Source organism: Ursus americanus, chromosome 24 (genome assembly GCF_024610735.1).
Source record: "Ursus americanus isolate L20-20 chromosome 24, mUrsAme1.1.p, whole genome shotgun sequence".
Lineage (NCBI taxonomy): Eukaryota > Metazoa > Chordata > Mammalia > Carnivora > Ursidae > Ursus > Ursus americanus.
The window spans coordinates 38491490-38510278 of NC_142150.1; the positions used below are offsets into that span (position 1 = coordinate 38491490).

General features: G+C 59.3%; 1 protein-coding gene across 6 annotated transcripts in view; it reads right to left on the reverse strand.

The window, feature by feature from the left end:
- The window catches only part of AHNAK (AHNAK nucleoprotein), a 30524-nt gene extending 18445 nt beyond the window's left edge, over nucleotides 1–12079 (reverse strand). The window contains exons 1-4 of one of the 6 annotated variants that reach the window (XM_045793778.2): nucleotides 11919–12079; nucleotides 1729–1828; nucleotides 1281–1437; nucleotides 685–872 (exon numbers count right to left, since the gene is read on the reverse strand). In XM_045793778.2, coding sequence (XP_045649734.2) covers nucleotides 685–872; nucleotides 1281–1437 — 345 coding nt within the window. In that variant the 5' untranslated portion in view covers nucleotides 1729–1828; nucleotides 11919–12079. Of the gene's footprint in view, nucleotides 1–684; nucleotides 873–1280; nucleotides 1438–1728; nucleotides 1829–3734; nucleotides 3754–10142; nucleotides 10164–10849; nucleotides 10869–10962; nucleotides 10982–11866; nucleotides 11886–11918 lie in introns of those variants that run through there. The other 5 variants (XM_045793782.2, XM_045793780.2, XM_045793781.2 and 2 more) reach the window with 5 other exon arrangements.
- Between the last annotated feature and the right edge of the window lie 6710 nt (nucleotides 12080–18789).

The following is an 18789-nucleotide window of genomic DNA, read 5'->3' on the forward strand; positions in this document are numbered from 1 at the left end:
GGTCTGGAAGAAGGATTTACAATCAGTTCTAGATTCCAATCCGCCGGACACGTCCCAGCGATGCCTCCCAGCGATGCCTCCCAGCTCTGCATGGATTTGGCCCTTGGGCTCTCAATTCTCAACTCACTGGCTTGTTTATGGGGACGGGGAATCCTCTCAGGGACCTGTCCTCAGAAAGCGTTTGTTGAGACTCGCTGAGCTTGGGTTAACACTTTCACTTTGAGGACCCACTATTTGTTAAACAAACAAGCCATCAGAAGGAGCAAAGAAACGTCCCCCAGGCACTTGGCTGCCCAGCCTCTGACTCACAGATGAGTCCAAGCCTCTGGAAGGAGAAAAATGGTGTCTGGGAGACAGAGCAGGGCACCCGGAAGACTATTTTGAAGATTCTTGCAAAGTAGCTGACCTTCCTCCTGGCATGTCGGGCCAGACCGCATGAGTGGGTTCCCACACTGCGGCACTCTGGAGAGACCGATGGGAGACTTTCAGGGGCAACGTCAGCCACATGCCGCACATGCATAGGAAGACGCGGTCTGGCTCAACACGAGAGTGTACAGGGGCAAAAGTAGGAGAAGGAACCACAAGAGAGGTCCAGTAGAGGCAGACACAAGGCTCAGAAAGTGGTGAGCAGGTCAGTGTGGCCAGAGGGAGCTCAGAGCACAGACAGGCTGGCCAGGCACTCACCAGAACCACCTCGGAGCTGCGGGAGCTGAAGACTTCGTGGGTCCAGGTCTGGCCAGGCTCAGGGGAGCGGTCCCCCTTGCGATGCAGCTTCAGGCCCACGGTGTGGTGCCCCATGGTGTTCAGCAGCTGGGTCACCTCACCTGACTGCAGGTTGTCAAAGTAGATGGTGGCACCCACGATCTGGTCTCCTGAGCAGGGCAGAGCAAGAAGCACGTGAGACCCGCGGGGTCTCGGGGAAACAGCACGCCACCACCACAGGCTGGGCCCTCGAAATGACTTGCGTTTGATGCATGTCATGACCACCCGTCGTACAGATGAGGACAGTAAGGGTTAGGGAGGCCTACTGATTCGCCCAAAGTGGCAGAGCTCGTGAATAGTGGCGTGGGCACTAAGGACGACGTCTCCGCCACCCTACGGAAGCGCCTTCCCCGAGGAGTGTGGCTCGAGGGCCACAGAGCGGGCAGGGGAGGGCAGGGCTTGGGTACCGACCGTCCTGATGGCACTGGCACTGGCCCCTCGGCAGCCCCTAGGGCCTTCCCTCCACCACCCCCCGCCAGCCCACCCCGGCACCCAGCACGCCCCCTGCGGTGACTCACCCTCCTTGACCACCCCGGTGCGGGCCGCAGGGGAATTCTGCATCACCTCCTGCACAAAGACACCGTCGTCCCTCTGGGCGATGGTCAGCCCGTGGGAGCCGCTGCCCTGCCAGTTGGGCAGCAGCAGCTCCCGGGTGGTGTCCTCTTCCTTCTCCATCTGGGATGAGGTAAGGAAATGGGGGTTCAGGAGGGTGGGGGCTCAAGGCCAGAGGAGACGAGAAAGCCGAGGATCCCTGGTGCTGTGAACCCCCAGGGAGTGAAGCCGTGTCACAGCCCACTTCTGCTGTGGAAATGGTCCCCGTGGAAAGTGGACACTGGCTGCGACCGACCTCGGAGGCAACCAGCCCCTCATCCCTCCCACCCAGGGCCCTGCCTCCCGATGCCACCCACACTGGGTCCCCACCCTCCCCGGCCCCTCACCTCCCTCACACCCTCCCCTCCCACGGACCTTTTACAGGACTCGGGTTCAGGAGCGGATGCCTTGCCAGGAGCCCGCCCCTCCTTCCTCTCTTCTCAGTCTCTCTCGTCAGGAATCTCAGTCACACGGCCTACGGAAAAGTGGACAAAGACGCTCATGCTTCACAGATGGTTTGCTCAAAACCCCGACTGCAAAGACGGCGGCGGCGCTCCTGTTCTGTTCTCCGGCCACACCGCAACCCCACCCTTCCCCTACTCCAACTCCATTCATCCAGGACTCTGCAACCTGGCATCGCGGAAAGAGGGCTTAGGGGAGGCCACACTCAGATATAAACCCTGGATCAACCCCGGCTCTGGGGCACCTGGGTGTCTCAGTGAAGCGTCTGCCTTCGGCTCAGGTCATGATGCCGGGGTCCTGGGATCGAGCCCCACTTCAGGCCCCCTGCTCAGCAGGGAGCCTGCTTCTCCCTCTCCCTCTGCTTGTGCTCTCTCTCTCTCTCAAATAAATAAATAAAATCTTTTAAAAATAAAATAAAATAAAATAAAAAAACCTTGGCTCTGTATCCTCCCAGCTGTATGTGCGTCCCTGGCCAAGTCCCTCAACTTCTCTGAACAACCGTCTCCTCATCCCTGAAAACGGAGACAAGACAGGACCTCCCTGAGGCCAGAAGGAGAGAGAGTGGCCTGTGTGAGCGCTCAGGCTCACCCGAGTCTCACAAAACACCCACTCTCACCAGCTTCTTTATAACAGCTGCAGGAAGGAGACGTTGCTGTCCCCATTTTCCAGATGGAGAGACTGAGATGTGAGGTCCACCGCGAGCGAGCCGCTACCCTTGGGCTCTGAGTCTCTAACTGTCTCCCCAACACCACATCAGGCCTGCAGCTTTAACCCGCCTGAGCCTCCTCTTCCCAAGGTCTCCAGCACCGGAGGCAACTGGCAGGCCACAAAGCAGGAATGGTGGTGCCCTCCCTCCCCTGCTGACAAACAGTGTGACTCTGAGTCAGCCGATCGAACCCGGTCCTTAGGACCAGGGGGACCCTCAGCAGCTGGGAGCTCCAGGTGCAGTGGGCTGAACAAAAGAAGCCCCGAGCCCCCCAGGGCCAGCCCACGCCCCAGAGGCTTGAATGCGGCTGAGCTGCCTTGGGGACACAGTGAGTCAGGGCCCATGCGGCCGCCCACACAGGGCCCTGAGCCAGGCCCCCATAGGTGCAGGCACTCAGAGCAAAGATGCCCTGTGGCCACAGGATGACTGTCAGCTACAGAGGTGCCCTGGGAAGGCACGAGGCAGGACTCTGGGTACAGCCCTGGCCTACAGCCGCCCACGCAGAACGGCAGGGGCAGAGTCATCCAGAAGCACGTCTGTGAAACCGCGTGGGGGATGCTAAAAATCAGGCAGAGCCTCACCCAAAGCCCCACCCTGAAGCTGTTTACATGCAGAAATTGGTCAACCGATCAATAAACACCTGCATACTGACGGCCGCCTGCATGTCGGACACTGTAGCAGACACAGCCAAGAAAACCAGCAAGGGACAGACACGGCTCAGCCCATCCCCGAGCTGCATTAGCTCGTCACCTAACTTCACTGGCACGTCCTCCCCGCATCTACTAAATGTGCTCCATGGGCCAGATGGGGAGATTTAAAAGACTTAGCTCCTGTCCCGGATATAAATTATGAGCAAGGTGCTCTGGCGTGACTCATGTAGCCTCAGAATGTTCTAGAAGGTTTGGGAGCCTCCTAGGGGGAGGGGGGGAATGAAATACAGAAGGAAAGAACGGGGCAAAGAGAACCTGTTATTTGCCAGTTTTCTTGAAGGCGTCAGAGTTTGCCTCTGAGGACAGGATTGTGTCTCTCGGAAATTCATGGGCACTTAGCAGATCTGGTGTCAGGAAGAGCACAGCATGGGTGAAGACAGCACTTAGACCCCCGGTCCTCCACCCCCTGAACTCACACATGCGGTATTTATGCCGTGGGTGCTGTCTAGGAGACAAGCAATAGGTGAGCGGCCTACTGGCACGGGTGTGAGCTAGGGACTCACCTCTTGCCCTCCGGACAAGCAGCCGCTGTGGGAAGTCCCACCGACCCCAACAAACAGCAAAGCTGCCACTTTAAGGTGCCTTCTGCCAGTGTCCATCCAGCACCGAGAAGCCAGCCCTGCAGACAGGGAGCCAGGCAGGGCAGGGAAGGAAAAGGCTTCCAGCCTCAGGGTTTCTCAGCGCTCTGAAGCCACCGACCAGCCTAGCACCCCGCTCTCCCTCCTTGAGCGGGGCCCCTTTGCTCTGCCCAGCATCCTGGTCCTGAGCCAGGAGCCAGAGAGGGGCGGAGGCAGCGAGCCAGCTCACCCTCGCCCACAGCTCGGCCCCACCCTCCCTCCTTCCCCAGTGAGTCACCGAGGCTGCAACAGCTCCAGACATGCAAAGGGTCACGCCTAAAACCCCATCAACAAAGTGCTTCGTTGGCCAGAGCCCCCGGTGCCAGGGGTGCTGGGGCTCCGGGGGAGACAGGCAGGCGGCTCCCCTGCCAGCTCCTCAGGATGGAGCCCCAGGCCAGAAGTCCCCTGAAGCCCAGCTCAGGAGGGACTTGCTATGCACCTCAAGCCAAGCAGTCCAGAAGGAGGGGAGAAAGACATCATGAGTGGTGAAGGGTCCACAGCCCGTGAGAACAGGAGCCGTTGGACCGGGGGCTGCAGGTTGGCCCTGACAGGGCACCCGCGGGCTTGCTGGCCAGGAGGGGCTGCCAAGCGCCCCGCCTGCCCTGGCTCAGGGCTCTCCTTCCAGCACAGCCAGGAGCAACTCCCCTCCCCTCTCATCTGCTCTGGGCCATTCGGGTGGCTGCACATGGGGGTGCTAATGGGGGATTCAAGAACCATGGTGGGAAGGGTCTGTTTTCTGCATCTGAGTCCCAGCGCTCAGTCTCTCCCACATCTTTGGAGCCCATACCAAGCCCTGATGGGCCGTTCTTCTCCTACGTAAGTCAGGTGACGCCAGGCTTCCCCGGGGGGCTGAGAGTCCCGCCCTGTAGCTACCCAAAGGAGGATCTTTGGAACTCTGGGGAATTCTGCACACTCGGCCAAGTGTCATAAGTGTTTGGAGATAGAAGACACCTTAGAGCCACGCTGTCAACATGGTAGCCACATGTGCCTATTTAAATTTAAATTAAGTTAAATTAAGTTAAATTGAATTGTTAGTTTATTGCCTGCACTAGCCGCATTGCAAGAGCTCGGCCACTACCTAAGGGCTACCATATTAGACAGCGCAGATGTGGGACGTTCCCACCACTGCAGAAAGCCCTGCGGGACAGCACTATCTGGGATTTACAGATGGGGACAGCGAGGTCCAGACAGGTGAGGACAGGAGAGTGTCGGAGCCCCAGAACCCTGGTCTGCCGGCTCCCCAGCCCAAAGTCCACCTGACACTGGTTCACAGTATCCTTCATGCTGGGAGGGACTGGAGTGAGGACCGTCTAGGCAGAGGGCTGCTTGGAGGGCAGAGAAAGAGCGAGACAGTATGTCCACTCCATCTGTGAGGCTGAGAGAGCAGGGACACCGTAACTGAGGCCAGAAGCAGCCAGAGAAGTACGAAGCTATCTTGTCAATTCAAAACTGCAAAGAGGGGGTACCTGGGGGGCACAGTCGGTGAAGCGTCTGCATTCGGCTAAGGTCCTGATCCCATCGTCCTGGGATGGAGCCGACATTGGGCTCCCTACTCCTCTCCCTCTGCCTCCGTCCCGCCCCCGACTCCTGTGTGCACTCTTTCTCTCTCTCTCAAATAAACAAATTAAAAAAAAAAAAAAGGCTGCAAAGAGGAATTACCCCACCTCTGGGGAGGGGGGGTGACACGCGGACAGATCTGGGACCCAGGGCAGAGGGTCTCTGCCAGGGGTGGCGTCCAGAGAAGCATCTTCCCCCCTACCCCGCCCTTAGGGAACAGAGCCCCTTCCTCCCCCAAGAGCCAGTATGAAGTCAGCCAGGAAGGGGGCCCGGCCTAACTCTTGCTGCAGCCAAAAACAGCCTTGCAGCCAGCGGCAGTGTCAAGATGACCCGAACTGATAGAGGCGCCCTGCCTGAGAGGCAGCCCTCCACGCCACAGGCCCCCATGCCTCCGTGCGCCAAACCCGACGCTACACACCAGAGGGGCGCAAGTCTGAGCATACGCCCAGCACAGGAGGGACACGGGAGCGACGCTCCAAGGGAGAGAGAGGTGCCCCCACCCACCGTGGGCAGGACGCCAACAGCCATGGGACTCCTATCCCGCGCAAGGACAGGCACAGGAGTGCTCAGACCCGGGGAGAAGCACCTCCCGAGCCAGGAAGAACGAAATGACTCACACCACGCGGCAGGTAGAGACCTCCAGCCGCGGGGAAGTCCCGAACACTTGCCGAGGATGAGCGCGTAGGACAGTCAAAGAAAAGGGAGACACACCCAGAGGGGCACTCTACTCCCATAAACGCCCGGCAGCAAAGAGGAAGAGAAGGCTCTGCACTGAGAGCACCCCCACCAACAGACTGAGAAAGAGAATTCTGCCGCGCTCCGGTGGTGGGTTTGGAGTTCCACGCCTGGGGTCTCATTCGATCCCAGACCACCGTACGGCAGACCACCGTACGGGATTAATAATTAATGTCCTTATTTTAGAAATGCAGCAACAGGCCTCCCCAGGTAAGATGACTTGCCCCAGGGGGAGCCAGAGTTGAGATGGGAGCCCAGGCTTCCAGGACTCTGCGACTCAGAGCAAACAGTCTCTACCTCGGGGGAGGAATGAAGGCAGAAAGAAATACACAGACAAGATGAGAAACCACACAGAAAGATGCAGAGAGAGACACAGGAAAGAGGGACCTATACTGGAGGAGGGCCGGAGAGACACCCCCAGGAAGATGGAGAGGCCTCCATCCGCACCTAGAGGGAGACATGGCTGGAGGAAGCCTCAGAGAAGGGGGCGTAAACCCAGAGAAAGGGAGGGGCTAAGATTCCTCTAGGGGACCCAGAGACCCAGAGAGCAGCAGGAGACTCCCCCAGAGAGCCGTGACACCTTTCAAGTACCACAGGCAGCAGGAGGGAGGGCAAGCCCCCAGCAGCCTACTGTGCCCACAACCAACCACTTCCTGGCCAACAGCTTGGGCACAGCAGACCCGGATGGGCAGAGTCCCCGGCATCCTGGAAGCCAGCATCTGAGGGACTCGTTGAGGCCGTGTCCCCAGGAGTCAGAAATCCTAGCCACACACACCCCAGCTCACCTGTAGATTCTCTCGGGCCCCAGCAAGTGAAGCCCCTCTGGGGCTTGGGGGACACGAGACCCACTCTAGAGAAAGGCACCAGGAGGGCAAGGCAGATACTTCCACTCCCTGGGAACCAGGAACAGCCACAACAGGGCAGACCCTCATCCCTTCCGGGGCCCAAGCCTGCACACGGACGTGCATGGAGGCAGTGGCCAGAGCCCTGTCTGGAAAGCAGCATGCCCTATTCCACCTGGGGGAGAACAGCACGGTAACCCCAGAAGCCCAAGCTGCCGTCAAGAACTCTTACATTCAGCTCAGCCTGGGGGGTACAGCCCAAGGGGGCGTGCGGTGTGTTGGAAGGGGTGGGATTATCAGGGAGAAGAGGACTAACACGCTGCAAGACACAGGCGACGTGGGCACTGGAGAGACATTCCCAGAAAGACACACAAGGACGTACCCACACCGCATGCACCCAGACACGCTCCCCAACCCCGTTCCCCACTCCTCCCAGCCCTGAGCAGGCCCACAGCCCCGCCTTCACTAGCTCCCAACACACACCTGTCTGGGAAGCCCCGGGCCCTGCCCATGATGGAAGGCGCCTATACCTGCCGACCTGGTCTGTGTCTCCCTCTACCTGTGCGCCCAGGGCCTGTCTTCCTGCTCCCTGGCTACCGGGGCCACTCGCCCAGCCCACACCTCCCATCAGGAGGAAGTTCCTCCAGCTCGGTCACTCCAGCCCTCTCCTCCGGGTCAGCCCCAGCAGTGCCCCCACCTCAACTTCCAGGGGAGCCCCACTCCTACCTCACAGGCCAGCTGCCTTCTGGGTCCCTTATACCTTTCTCCACCTCTCACTCCTGCCCTCCGAGCACAGCTTCCTCCCACCCCCCAGTGAGCTCCAAATTCTCCCTTCCAGCAGGGAGGGAGATTCCCTCTTCCTCCCATGACCCAGAGGGACCCCCCCCCTCCTCCTTGTGACAGGGGATGGGGGCCACAGTCCATTATCCAGCCGCAAGTCCCCGCCCCTGGCCACATAGCCCGGGAAGACACAGCCTTTCCCCAGGACCGCTGGGATGAAGACACCATCTTTGAGGGTGGCCCCCTCCACGGGGACAGGGGTGGTGAAGAAGAAAACTCCTCGTCTCACCCCGGCGGAAGGTGACCGCCAGGGAGCCGCGGAGGGTGCAGAAACTCCCCAACCACAGGCGAGCTCTCCGCCCAGCGGTCAGGCCCCGCTAGTGCAGGGGCGCAGGGCCAGGCCCCGCGGCTCCGAGGCCAAAGAGCCGCCCCCCAGCCCAGCCGGCCACGAAGCCGGGCTCAGCTCCAGGCACTTCCCCTTCCCCTAGAACCTCCGCTCTGGCCCCCAGGGACAGGGCAGGATGCCCCTCCCTGACCAGCCCTGTGCAGCGCCTCGCTCGGCATCGCTCAGCCAGGGCTTCGTTCCCAGAGCTATCCTCACCCTCCTGAGGGCCTCTGGATACAAACTCCAGGGCCCAGAACCTGTCCAGGACGGAGGAACTGACTTCCGTCCTCCCCTACAGCCGCTGGGCAGAGTCCCACTGCGGTTCCCCGGCCTGTAAGCCCCAGAAGCAAGCAGAGGGACACACCCAGGACCACCGGGCGCAGCCAGAGGAACAGCCTCTCACCGGTAACAACACACAGCTCACCGCTATGACACGAGTGGTCACAGGGACGCAAGGCCACCATGCGCCACCTGGACGCAAGCAAGACCCCCAGCTGCAACAGCCCGGGAGTCCTCCTGCTGGGCACTGAGGGCAGGGGTGAGGAAGAGGGGCTCCTGCTAAGCCCCACTGTGGCCCACCCACGCAGCCCCCCCGCCCCCACCCCCTGACCACACGCACAGAGGAAACAGAGCTTTCCCAGGAAGGCCTGGGAGCCCGGCGGGATGGTCAGAGAGCAGGGCTCTGCCAGCTCCCTGGGAGCCTGGATGAAGCCCGTGGGGGACATGGGGGAGGAAAAGAGAGCCAAAGGCCCTAGTGCGGCCACCGCCAGCACCTGACTGAAACCAGCACATTCTAGACCTTCTCCAGCAGCCACCTCCCTTCCTCTTCTCAGACACAGGCAGAGGGTCAGCCCAGCTCCAGGGAGAGAAACTTGGGGGCGTTGGGGATTGGTGGGGGGGCGGGGAAGAGCCAGCAGTGGGAGAGTTCCCATCAAGTGTAGGACTAGCTCTCCCGGTATGCCTCTGTCTGTCCCCAGGCGGTTCCCAAGTTCTGAGGAAGGTGGTGACCACACCCCAGAGCCCCACACACCCCTCCACCCCCACAGCTTTGCCCCAACCTCTCAAACCAGCTCCTCAGGCTCTGCGTAGTGTCTCCACCAGCACCACACAGCCAATTCCAAGTTGAGCCAAATCTAGCCTGGCAGCGCCTGGGCACCTCCACCCAGGGCCTCCCTGGGACTCAGGTGACCCCGGAGACCCCAGCCCATTCCCTGCCCTTGTCCGATGCTGGCCTTCTCCCTCCACCAGTCTTCAGGGTTTACTTTCTCCGGTCCCACCCCGGGCCCTGGACTGTAGCCTCATCACCCTGAACCAAGTCTGGCTGGTACAAGTCCCCAGCTCTGTGGGGTTAGCTCTTCCAGGAGTTGCCCAGACCAGGACCCCTGAATCACTGCTAAGGGCCTCCCTATCCCTAGCACGAAGCCCCGCATGACTTACGTGGCACCCTATGTGTCCGTGTTTGATGACCAGTGTTTCTGCCTAAAATCTCTTCAGGATGAGGCTTTAGAGAGGGGCTTAGACACCCTCCAATCCCCATTCTGAAGCTTGCAGACCCTGTGCCCTCTGCTAGCCCCGCTCTCACAGTCCCAGGTCCTCTCCCTCCCCGCCCCACCCCACCTCCTTCATACCACAGCTCACCCCTCAGAGCAAGGAGGTACCCCTAAGCCTGGAGCGCCTTCTCCCCACTCTGCACACTCTACCATGTGCTGGCCCAACCCATCATCCCTTTGGGTCAAGAAGAAGGAAGCCTCCCCATTCCAGTTCAGAAAGGAAGTGAGTGCCACACCCTGCCCCAGGGATTTCCCTCATGGCGGGGCAGAGGAAGAGGGCAAAGAAAGCAGAATTTGTCCCCGACTTTAGATGCAATAGGTGTGGAGGCCTGAGAATGCCTTCCAAAGCACCTTCAATCTCTTCCTCTCCCCCCTGCCATGGCTTCACCTACCACTCCAGCCCCCATGCCATCACTAGGTCCCCTAAAACCAACCCAGCCCCTACCTGTGCTGGACTGTGCAAGGAAGGGCTAGTCAATTCCAAGTTGCAAGCGGAGGCTGGATTCTAACACAGGAAACTGTTTCAGAACCAATTATTGGGAGTCCAGCGCTGTGCTGGGGACACAGAGGTAAATATCCGAGTCCTTTTTTTCGTCCGAAATTCCAGGTCATTCTCTAAGGACCCCACACGAGGGGATGGGCCCACCCTGACTTCCCATGAATCCACTCCACAGAGCAGGGCTCTCGGCAGCACACCGCGGGCTCCCTGGGGGCACTCGCCACCACCGATCTGCAGCCACACCCAGCGAAAGGCGAGAGCACGCACCACGCACGATTCTCTGCGGCCACATTGTGCGAAGGCGCCAGGGCCGTCCCCCACCTGGTGCGGGCGCCCAGCTAGGGCTGTGAGTTGCCCCATCTGCCCACTCGGCTCCCCTCCCACGCAAGGGGGGCACAGCCAGGCCTGCTCAGACCCCACGTGTCCCTCGCGGCCAGCGCCGCCCGGGGCTGCGCCCCCACATCCCGGGCCCTGGCATTGCAGGGGGCGCCCCGGCCAGCCAGGGGAGGGAGGGTCAGGCCCTCACACACTGCACACCCTCTCTCCGCACGGGAAAGCCTTACATAACACGGCTCTCCGAACACACCCTAAGCACTCTGCCTTTCCAACTCCACGGCAGATCTCGTCCCCCAACCCCGTCTCCCGGAGCGCACCGCTCGAGCGCAGGGTTCCAGAGACGGCAGCGAAGCCCTCCTTCTGCGCGGAGCCGGCTCCTGCCCCCACCTCCCACACACAGCCCCTGCCTCCCCCCCCCTTTGCCCCTCACCACTCCTCCCCGAGTTCTGGTTTGAATTAGTCAGCGGCTCCAACCACCGCATTCCTCAGGCTGCTGGCGCCGTGCCAGGCGCTGGGGCGGGGGCCATCCCGCCCGGACGGGTTTGGGAGTGGGGTGGGGGAGAACGCACCGCCCCCGAAAGGGAAGGGGCGGTGCCGTGGGCCGGGCCGCCGCACAGTTCCCCCCCCTTTCCCGCCCACCCCAGCGCTGGAATCTCCCTAATTACGCCCCCCACCCCCACTCCCACCCGTCCCGCCCCGAGGCGCGCTGCAAACTTCGGGCAGCGGGGCCTTGGAGGAAGAAGGGAGACTTCTGGAGCGGGGAACACGGAGGGGCCAGACTAGGGCGGGGCAGCTGGAGGGGGGCTGAGAAAGGGAGAGGCTGGTGGTACAGAACTGGGTGGGGCCGGGAGGACTCCGGACGCACAGTTAGAGGCGGAGGTGTGGGGAGCGGGGAGGGACAGCGGAGGGGGCGCGGGGGTGCGGGGGCTCCGGGAGGGGCCGAGGGGCCGCGGCAGCGACCTCGGGAACTTCTCCAGTAAACACGGAATAGGAGCGGGAGCTGTGCGCTTGAGCCACCGCCCCAAGGAGAAGGAGGGGATGGGACAGGGACCCACAGGAGTCCCCAGGCCAGGAACTGGGCGCCGTGCCGTGCAATAGAACCTACAGTCAGCCCTAGAGAGAAATAAGGACTGGAGCAAAACACGCTACGGAGCGATTTTCCAACTTGGCCCAACTTGCGCCCCAACTCCGGAGGCAGAGTTTGGCTCTCAGGGCGCGACGCGTCGCCTCCCCGCGCCGCGCCGGGCTGCCCAGCTTGCTCCACACTGTCTGAATCCTCGCAGTGCGCCCGGCCCAAGCGCCTCGCCCAAGCCCTGCAGCCCACCTCCCCTCACCCGTTCTCGGAGTCCTGTTCCCGCGGCGCCCCGGTGCGCCCGGTGCCCGTACCTGCGCGCTCAGCCCCCGGGCACAGCCATAGCCCGCGCGGGGCCCCAGGTCACGGTGCTGCGGCTGCTGCAGGCGGCGAGCCCCGGTCGGGGCGGGTCCGGCAGGGCGGGCGGTGCAGTCCCCGCGGCGGAGCTGCTCCGAGTGGCCGGGCCCCCGCGCGCGGAGGCGGCTCTTGTAACTCCGGCTCGGGCGGGCGGGTCTGCCCCGAGCAGTGCGGAGAGGGCGGGGCCGGGCGGGGCCGGAGTGGGGCTGGGACAGGCGAGCCGGCCGACCCGACACGGACCCGGGAGCGGGCACCGGGGGGTCACGGGCACGAGGGGGCGCCGCACGTCCGAGGGGCTGCCTTACCCCGCCCCCCTGCAGCGCCCCTTGCTTTGGCCTGCGCCTGGATCTACCCCGCAACGTGTGTAGTGTGTGGTCTCCCGGACCAGAAACTCCTCGAAGCTCCCTGCGGCTCATCCTCCCAGCTGGAACTGCGAATCAGCTCATTTGGCAAGAAGGACCAAGAGGTTCAGAAAGCGGCTGGGGGGCTTGGGTGATTGGGCCGCGACCTCCAGCCTGACGCGGACCTTTGAGCTTTCTCTCAACCCAGGCGTCTACACTTCACGTCCCAGGCCCCAGCCTCCTCACTTGGTTCCCAAGCTGCATGCAGCCGCGCCCATTTCTCGCCTCCCCCCTTTCTGAGCCCCCCCATCCCTCCCCCCTCAAAACCGGTCTGTAGACGCTGGCCCCACCCCTGGAGTTAGGGTGCCCACGTGGAGTCACCAGTGTCTCACGCGCCACGGTGCTGCTCCCGCCGCCGCAGCGACATGGGAGTCGGGCCGGCGCCCACCTTCCTCTGCGGACTCCTGAGAGAAGCGGGAGCTCCAGCCCTGCCTCTGCCTACCCATTTCTTACCCGAGCCCCTCCCCCACCTCCCCACTTGCAAGGACGCTGTTTCCAAATTTACTGCCATTTCCCACAGCTACTTCTAACTCCATGAGATTTTATTAACAGCTTAATGATGGGGTGCGGGGGGCCTTCTGGCTACCCAACCCCCCTTCCACACTCCCATTCTCTTCTCTCCCCCACAAATCCTCTCATCCTCCCTCCTAGGTGGCCACCCACGACCCACATCAAGGCAGTTTTCCTTCCTTCCCAAATGCTGAGGAAGGAAGACCCCAGGCTGGGGCCCTGCGAAGACCGGGCTCCAGGCAGGAGCACCCCCTCACCGCAAGATCGTGAGTGGGCTGGGGCTGAGACCTGCGGCCCTGTCCTCTGAAATGGCAAACATGTTTACAGGCTAAAAATACCCAGCAGCCAACTCTGCTGCCAGCCCTGGGGGCTGTGTCCCAGGTCCAGTTACCAGCACAGGCCATGGGGGAGGGAAGACACAGCAAGGGAGCCATAGCTGCGCAGAGACTCATACAATGGGCGCAGAAAGGTGGAGACACATGTGTAGACATTCAGACAGGCATAGACATGCAGAGACAGACAAAGCAGAGACTTGGGCACCAGCCTTCTCTCTGTCTCTCTCTGTCTCTGTCTCTGTCTCTCACTTGCTCCTGTGCACAAGGGCGTCCTCTCACCGCCCCCCTGCTTCTCTCTCTCTCTTTCTCTCTCTCTCTCTCAAACACACACATACACACACACACACACACACACACACACACACACACAGGCACCAGACAGGGACTCAAACCCACGGCAGAGGCAGTCCCACTACACACATCACAAACCCAGGCTTTCAAAAGAAGCACCGCCTCCATTTTGTTCCGTACCCCTTTTCTAGAACCTACCTTATTTAAAGAAAACATCTAAACTTTTCAACTTTGGGATGCTTTTAAAAACTTAAGTACTGGGGCGCCTGGGTGGCACAGCGGTTAAGCGTCTGCCTTCGGCTCAGGGCGTGATCCCGGCGTTATGGGATCGAGCCCCACATCAGGCTCCTCTGCTATGAGCCTGCTTCTTCCTCTCCCACTCCCCCTGCTTGTGTTCCCTCTCTCGCTGACTGTCTCTATCTCTGTCGAATAAATAAATAAAATCTTAAAAAAAAAAAAAACTTAAGTACTGAGAGCTCATGATTTCCTTTTCAAATGGCTTTTTTGATCCTTATTTCATTTTCAATAACATTTATTCCGCTTTTAACAAATGGAGCAAGAAAACAGAGAGACTAAAGTGGACCGTCATGCTGCAAGTCAGATAATCCTTGTTGACATTTTTTGAATAAAATCAATGCCTCCATCTGGTGAAGAATGTAAACAATACAGAAAGGTAGACCGATAAAAAGTAAATGCCTCCCTCCTCCCCCACCCAGTCCCTCTCCCCAAAAGTAACCACTGTTAACAGTTGACCAAAGGATTTTTAACTTTATGAATCACCTGGTTCCTTGAAAGTGCAAGTTTTCCCGGGACATATTTAAATGGGAGTGGATTTACACCTAGGTTTTCGGAAACATCGCTCTGACATGTGCCACAGAGGCACAGGGGATCTGCAGGAGGGCGATGGGAGTTCGGAGGGAGGGGCTGGAACAGTGGGGGATCCTGTGCCCTCCCTGCGGCATGGGCTCTGTCAGCCCCCCAGGAGTGAAAGAGCAGAGGCTAGTGTCCTGGGCTCAGGGCCAACTTCTCGGCTCCATTGTTTGCTCTGGCCACCCTCTTGGTCAACAGAGAAGGCAGGAGAGGCTGGTTTGGGGAGCAGCTAAGGAGCAGGGATTACTGTCCAGATACTCCATTCAGAGGTAGGAGCACCAAGATACCTGGGGGGGGGGGGGTGGTCCTGGGGCCTGGCTCCTGCCGCATTCCACATTCAAACTAGGAGCCTAGAGGAGGAGTAACCTAGACCCTTGCCCCATAAAAAAACAAACAAACAAACCAGGATCCGTGCCTGCTGGGCTTTAGGAGGTCAGCTTCCTGGGCCCAGGGGAAGGGAGTATATTCAACAATTTTCAATGGTGTAAATGGAGACACACACTCTTTGGGAAGTTTCTGCCAACCTTTCTCCTTCTGCCCACTGCTGTAGCCCCCTCACCCCCCAAAGCTACGGTAATGGTGATTGTGTCTCAGGCCATGGCAGGCACTATCACGTGTTAGATCATTTAATGCTCACATGCTCTGGGAGGAAATGGTCTCAGAGAGGGTTAGTGATTCACCTAAAGACACACAGCCTTCAGAAGCAGGAATCAAAACGCCCACTGGCATCTAGGTTCCATGAGGGCAGGGATTTTCTTTTTCTTTTTTTTTTTTTTTTAAGATTTTATTTATTTATTCAACAGAGATAGAGATAGCCAGCGAGAGAGGGAACACAAGCAGGGGGAGTGGGAGAGGAAGAAGCAGGCTCATAGCAGAAGAGCCTGATGTGGGGCTCGATCCCATAACGGTGGGATCACGCCCTGAGCCGAAGGCAGACGCTTAACTGCTGTGCCACCCAGGCGCCCCTGGGATTTTCTTGTTCTTTGTTGTCTCCCCTGTGCCTAGAGCAGTGGCAGGCATATAGCAATCACGGAAGAACTTTGTGGAATGAATGGATGAATGAATGAATGAATGAATGAATGAATGAATGAATGAATGAACTACAGGGATAACTGGCCCCAAAGCCCGTGTCTTTTTCACAACAGCATCCTGAACCCCACACTTCGTTTTACTCTCAGCCTCCAGGGAGCAGTTCCCCACTTACAGGCCTGTCCTGCAGCTGCAGGAACATTTATTGTGCGTCCAGCACCAGGCCCAGAGCCTACGGTGCTGGTGGTGGTGGTGCAGGGGATACAGAACCCAACAGATGGAACCCCTGCCCTCACGGTGCTAGGTCCTGAAGGAAACGTATCCTGAGTTCCTTGCAGGTCCTATGCTCCGGGAAAATGGGACATTATCTTTCTGCCAAGTCTTTTACACTGATGCCTCACCCTCCAACACACATTCACAGATACACAAACCATTTTTTAAATTATAAGGATACACACACACACACACACCCGTCTCAGCTTTGCAAAGGAAACCTTTCTCTTTCTGAAGGTTTCAAATGCCTCTGTTAAAATAAGGGCTACCCAGGGGTCCGGGAAGACTTCAGGCCTCCTGCTCGCACTCTGTCACCTTTCCGAGGTATCCAGGTAGCCCGCCTGCGGGCCTGCAGGTTCATTGGCAAAGCTAGGTGAGTCGTAGGACTCGTCATCACTGGGATACCCCAGCTTCCCCAGAAGTTTTGCTCACTCCCTCCCCCCGCCCCCCCCCCCGCCGGGGGTTCCCTGATATGTACACGCAGAGTGTGTGTGATGAACCTTGGGCTTCTCTGTTGCCAGGCGACATGCCTCTGTTTTGTTCCTATTATGCCCGTTTCCATAGTAACCACAAAGGGAGCTCTGTGGGCAGGCCCCTTGCCAGGGGATTCCCCTTCCCCTCCCTCCTCGCCACAGTCCCCTTCTCTAAAATCGGTGTATTACAGGGAAGACAAGACGCCGACTGCTCAGAGAGTAATCATGGCTTTTAAACTGTGATCCCAGCAAGGAAGTCAAGTGTGCCATCTGTTTGCAGTCTCTTTGAAAGCAGACTCCCCGCCCTTCTCATGAGGGCCCTTTGGCACGTCAGCCTTAGAAGCAGAGAAATGACTATTACCCCTTCTTTGAGCCATCTGGGATCTCCCCGACCCCCCCTCCACCCCATACACACACACACCCGGAGATGAGCGTCTCCGCCAAACATCAGGCCCTTCGATGTTCCCTTTTATTGCTTCCTAGTCTGTCTTCCCCAGTGAACAGCAAACCTGTCAGGTGATTCTGGGATCCAAACATTGTTGCCTAAGCAATTCTGAAACCCCAAACTCCTCTAACCCAACCTCAAAATACGAAGCCAAGAATTCCAGCTCAGTTCAAACCCCAGCCTGTATTTAAACCTGGGACTTCAGATAAGGAGTTCCTGAATCACTCAGATCAGACAGCCGGGACACCGGAAACCCACCCATTACACTCGGTCCTAATTGAAACCTTCAGGCCAAAGCAGAATCCAGGTTAAAGCTGATTAGAGAACAAGAGACAGCACGCAGGGCCGTGAGTACAGACTCTGGGAGGAAAGAAGGCACAGGAAGAGCGTCCAGGCAAGAGAAAGGGGACAAAGTGGGCAGGGAAAGCAGGACAGGTGGACATGGTGAGAGATGGCCTGGAGGCCGGGGAGGTGTGGGGGTGCAGATGCGGGGAGAGCAAGAAGAGAGGGGGAATGTAGAGCCCAGATTAAGGAAGACAAAGGGGAAAACGGGATTGAATAGGGCTGTGGAGGCAGGAGGGGGGCCAAAAAGAAGAGCTCAGAACGGAGCTGGGGACAGGGCGGGCGGACTGTAAACAGGAGCCGAGGGAGGGAGCAGGAATGAGCGGAGCAGCAGACGCCCCAGCCAGCTCCCCTCCCCAGCAGGGAGCGGGGAGCAGGGAGGGAGGAGAGCACCAGCCTCCTCTCCCCTTTTTTGGAATCTGCCGTTCTGCCATCCTTTCCAACTTCCTCTGCCTTTCCTCCAGTTCCAGGGGGAAAGGGAGCCCAGCCCGGGTTTCCCTCCCTCTGCTGCACGCACTTCCCAAGTCCAGTCTGAGGAGATCAGGCTAAGCAGTGAAGGAAGGGCCTCGGCTGCCCAGAGCCTGAGTCACCACATAGTTGAGGTTCCTGTCACTCGAAGTCCCGCCTCTGCTACACCCTGTGCCCTCTGCCCGCCCCGGGACTTGGAGCGCCTTGGAGCGCCGGGGTTGACCTGCCCTGGGTCCTGCTCTACTTCTGTGCTTAATACCCAGCCAGGGCTGCTAGCGGCCTCGGACACCACCCTCTCTCTGCCACCAAAACCAAGCGTGCTTGGTCCATCATAGTCGCCCCGCAGCTTTGGGAGAAGCGCCCTCCCACTCTCAGGAACGAAAGTGACTCAGTGAGTGGCTTCGAGAACTGTGGAAAGACTAGCGTGCACCCTTGATAAGTCACTTCCCCTCTCTGGGCTCGTTTCCTCCTGGGTAAAATAAAGGGACTACCTCACGTGGTCTCTCTGGCAATCCTGGGCAATCCTGCATAAGGTACGTTCTGTAAGTCTGAGTCAAAGAGATGCAGTGTTCCCACTGAGGAGGGTGGGATAAAGGAGAGTGTTTGCTAACCCCTGTCCTAACAGGAGTGGGTGGGGTAGGGCACAGGCACCGCCACAATAGGGCAGCCAACACCCTTGGCAACTCAGTGATTCAGGCCCCACAGAGAGTCGGACTGGCAGGAAAGCACCCCGTGGCTTCCCTGTGACTCAGGGGAAATGCAGATCTCCCTGAAGAATGACTGGCCAGGGTCCCGCTATAACCAACTCATCTCCCCTGCACCTAGAAAGTTTCCGGTCCCAGTGTGGCCCCCACTGTCTTTGACAGGCGCCCTAAGCTCATCATACCGCCTCCCTGGCCTACTCAGCTGCTTCCACCCCTCCTACCTGGCCCTGGCAAGCCCTCTTCCCTCGGCCTTCAACTCCGTAGGCCTCCCTGCCCAGCCATGTCCCCTCAGTTACCCTTTGGCTCTGCCCATCCTCACTATCCACCCCCATCCTGGTGGAGCCAGCCAGATGATTGCAAAAGGGCTGAGCCAGCGGGAGAGGCCCTCACATGACAGCTGTTTCTGCTGCGGAGGGGAGGGGGCAGCTGGAAGTAGAGGGAAGCACATTCCATGGGAGATCCGATCAGAAATAGCCCCAAACCCTGACTGTCCAGCCCCTGCTCTGCACGTGGCCAGCCCATTGTGTAAACAAGGTAAGGCCCGTGGGCTCCCTTTGGAATCCTGAGGAAATGAGGGAAAAGGGGGGCAGGGGAAGGTTCCCGAAAGGGAGGGGGCTAAGAGAATGAAAAGAGCCCATCTAGAGACCTAGGGTCACCAAGGACACCTTTGCCACTTAAGCAGTCCCA